At 32.8% G+C, this 1,666-nt stretch overlaps 1 protein-coding gene across 1 annotated transcript in view; it reads right to left on the reverse strand.

Annotated features, from left to right (window-relative positions):
• ACSS3 (acyl-CoA synthetase short-chain family member 3) overlaps nucleotides 1–1,666 on the reverse strand; it is a 193,199-nt gene that overhangs the window by 120,717 nt on the left and 70,816 nt on the right. The window contains exon 5 of the mRNA XM_012658161.1: nucleotides 269–409. Coding sequence (XP_012513615.1) covers nucleotides 269–409 — 141 coding nt within the window. The remainder of the gene's footprint in view (nucleotides 1–268; nucleotides 410–1,666) is intronic.

Consider the following 1,666-nt stretch of genomic DNA (forward strand, 5'->3'; position numbering starts at 1 on the left):
AAACATCTATTAATTTTAGTAGCTTACTAAAGCAATTGTATATTGCTGGCATTTGAGAAGAGTTTGGAAGGAATAGAGGCAAAGCATTTGACATTAAACAAAATGTGTTTTTTATATTTATAGTTAAGCTCAAAATTTCTCTAAGATAAAAAGTAACTATGTCTAAACCTCAAAGTACAATCTGTAAACATTTTCAGTCAGTGATTAAATATTCTCAGTGTAAAAGAAATCTGCTGCTATAAATAGTTATCCCTAAGACAGCAAATACCTTAGGCAAGCCCGTAGTTCCAGATGTGTAAAGAATATACAGTGGATGTTCTGAAAGAACAGGAACACAGTCATGTGATTGTGCTTTTGCCATCTCTTCATCCCAATCAAGATCACGATCTGGAGCCAAAGGAACAGTCTCCTACATGGCAAAAATATAGGAATATGCACTGTATAAGGGTGATTAAATCAAAAGAACATAAAGTAGCTAAGTCTAAATAAGTGCACATCTGTCTGAAAATCTAGACTATCTGGCAGTAAACATCATCAGATTTATGTCAAAAAAATCTCAAGGTTCAGGAGTTAAGGTAAATTTTTATAAGAAACAGTTTGATGTTGGCTTCCACTAAACTGACAAAATAAACATGCTTTATTCAAATCTAAGGATACCATTAAAATTTCAGAGTTTGACTAATAGAGGTTTATGTTACCATAGATGTATGTACACTAATAACTTTATAAAGTAATTTCTATTTTTCATAACCTATTTCTTTTAGTTTAGAATGGTCATCTTCCCAATGAAATGTCAAATACTCATTAAAATTTACCTTCATACAAGGACATTTAAGAATAACACCACAGCTACCTTTCCAAATGAGGAAATATTACATCTTCTTCAGATATAGGAGAGAGTTTTATTTTTGCTTTTTGAAAACCAAACAGCAGTTTTGAAATTTAGTCAGAATATATGATATTTCTAAAATGCTATTCAACTTTTCCTGCTAGGTCACTAATTAATGTGGTAGAAATGCTCTGTTTGTTTTCTACTTTTTGTTCTCAGAACCAGGCTCTGTGTTGTAAACTTTGTGACAATATAGTCATTATTTAAACAGACACACCTTTAAAGAAATTAAACAGACCTCTTTAAAAACAATAGCAATGAAATGGCCAGGCTGGTGAAGAGTAGGCAAGTGGTTTACAGAAAAGTTATTCTAATGTGGAGTTAAAGCTACTTAAGTAGAGATGATATCCATTAAATGTCTGGTTATTTTCTGAAATGTTAAGCAAGCTTAAGATTACATATCAGGAAATTTATAATTGGCGAACATGTTAGAGAGACACAAGTAAGTCTATGCATTCCTCAGGAAAGTTAATGAGCTCCATCATCTAGAGAAGTATGCAACCATTCATTTCATCAAGGTGATCCTTGAGCTAAACTCAAAGACCCTGAGAGGTTCAGAAAAGACAAGCCACTTCCATTGTCTAGGCTCCTAATAAGAGTTGTATAAATTGATCATATACTTAAACAAGTACATTTACGCTTTGCATGGAACCAGAGAAGACCCCATATAGCAAAAGCAATCCTAGGCACTAAAAACAAAATGGGAGGTATCAATTTACCAGACTTCAAAGTATACTACAAGGCTACAGTAATTAAAATAGCTTGGTACTGGCACAA

This window comes from Propithecus coquereli, unplaced genomic scaffold (genome assembly GCF_000956105.1).
Source record: "Propithecus coquereli isolate 6110/MARCELLA unplaced genomic scaffold, Pcoq_1.0 Scaffold576, whole genome shotgun sequence".
In the NCBI taxonomy this organism is placed as follows: Eukaryota; Metazoa; Chordata; class Mammalia; order Primates; family Indriidae; genus Propithecus; species Propithecus coquereli.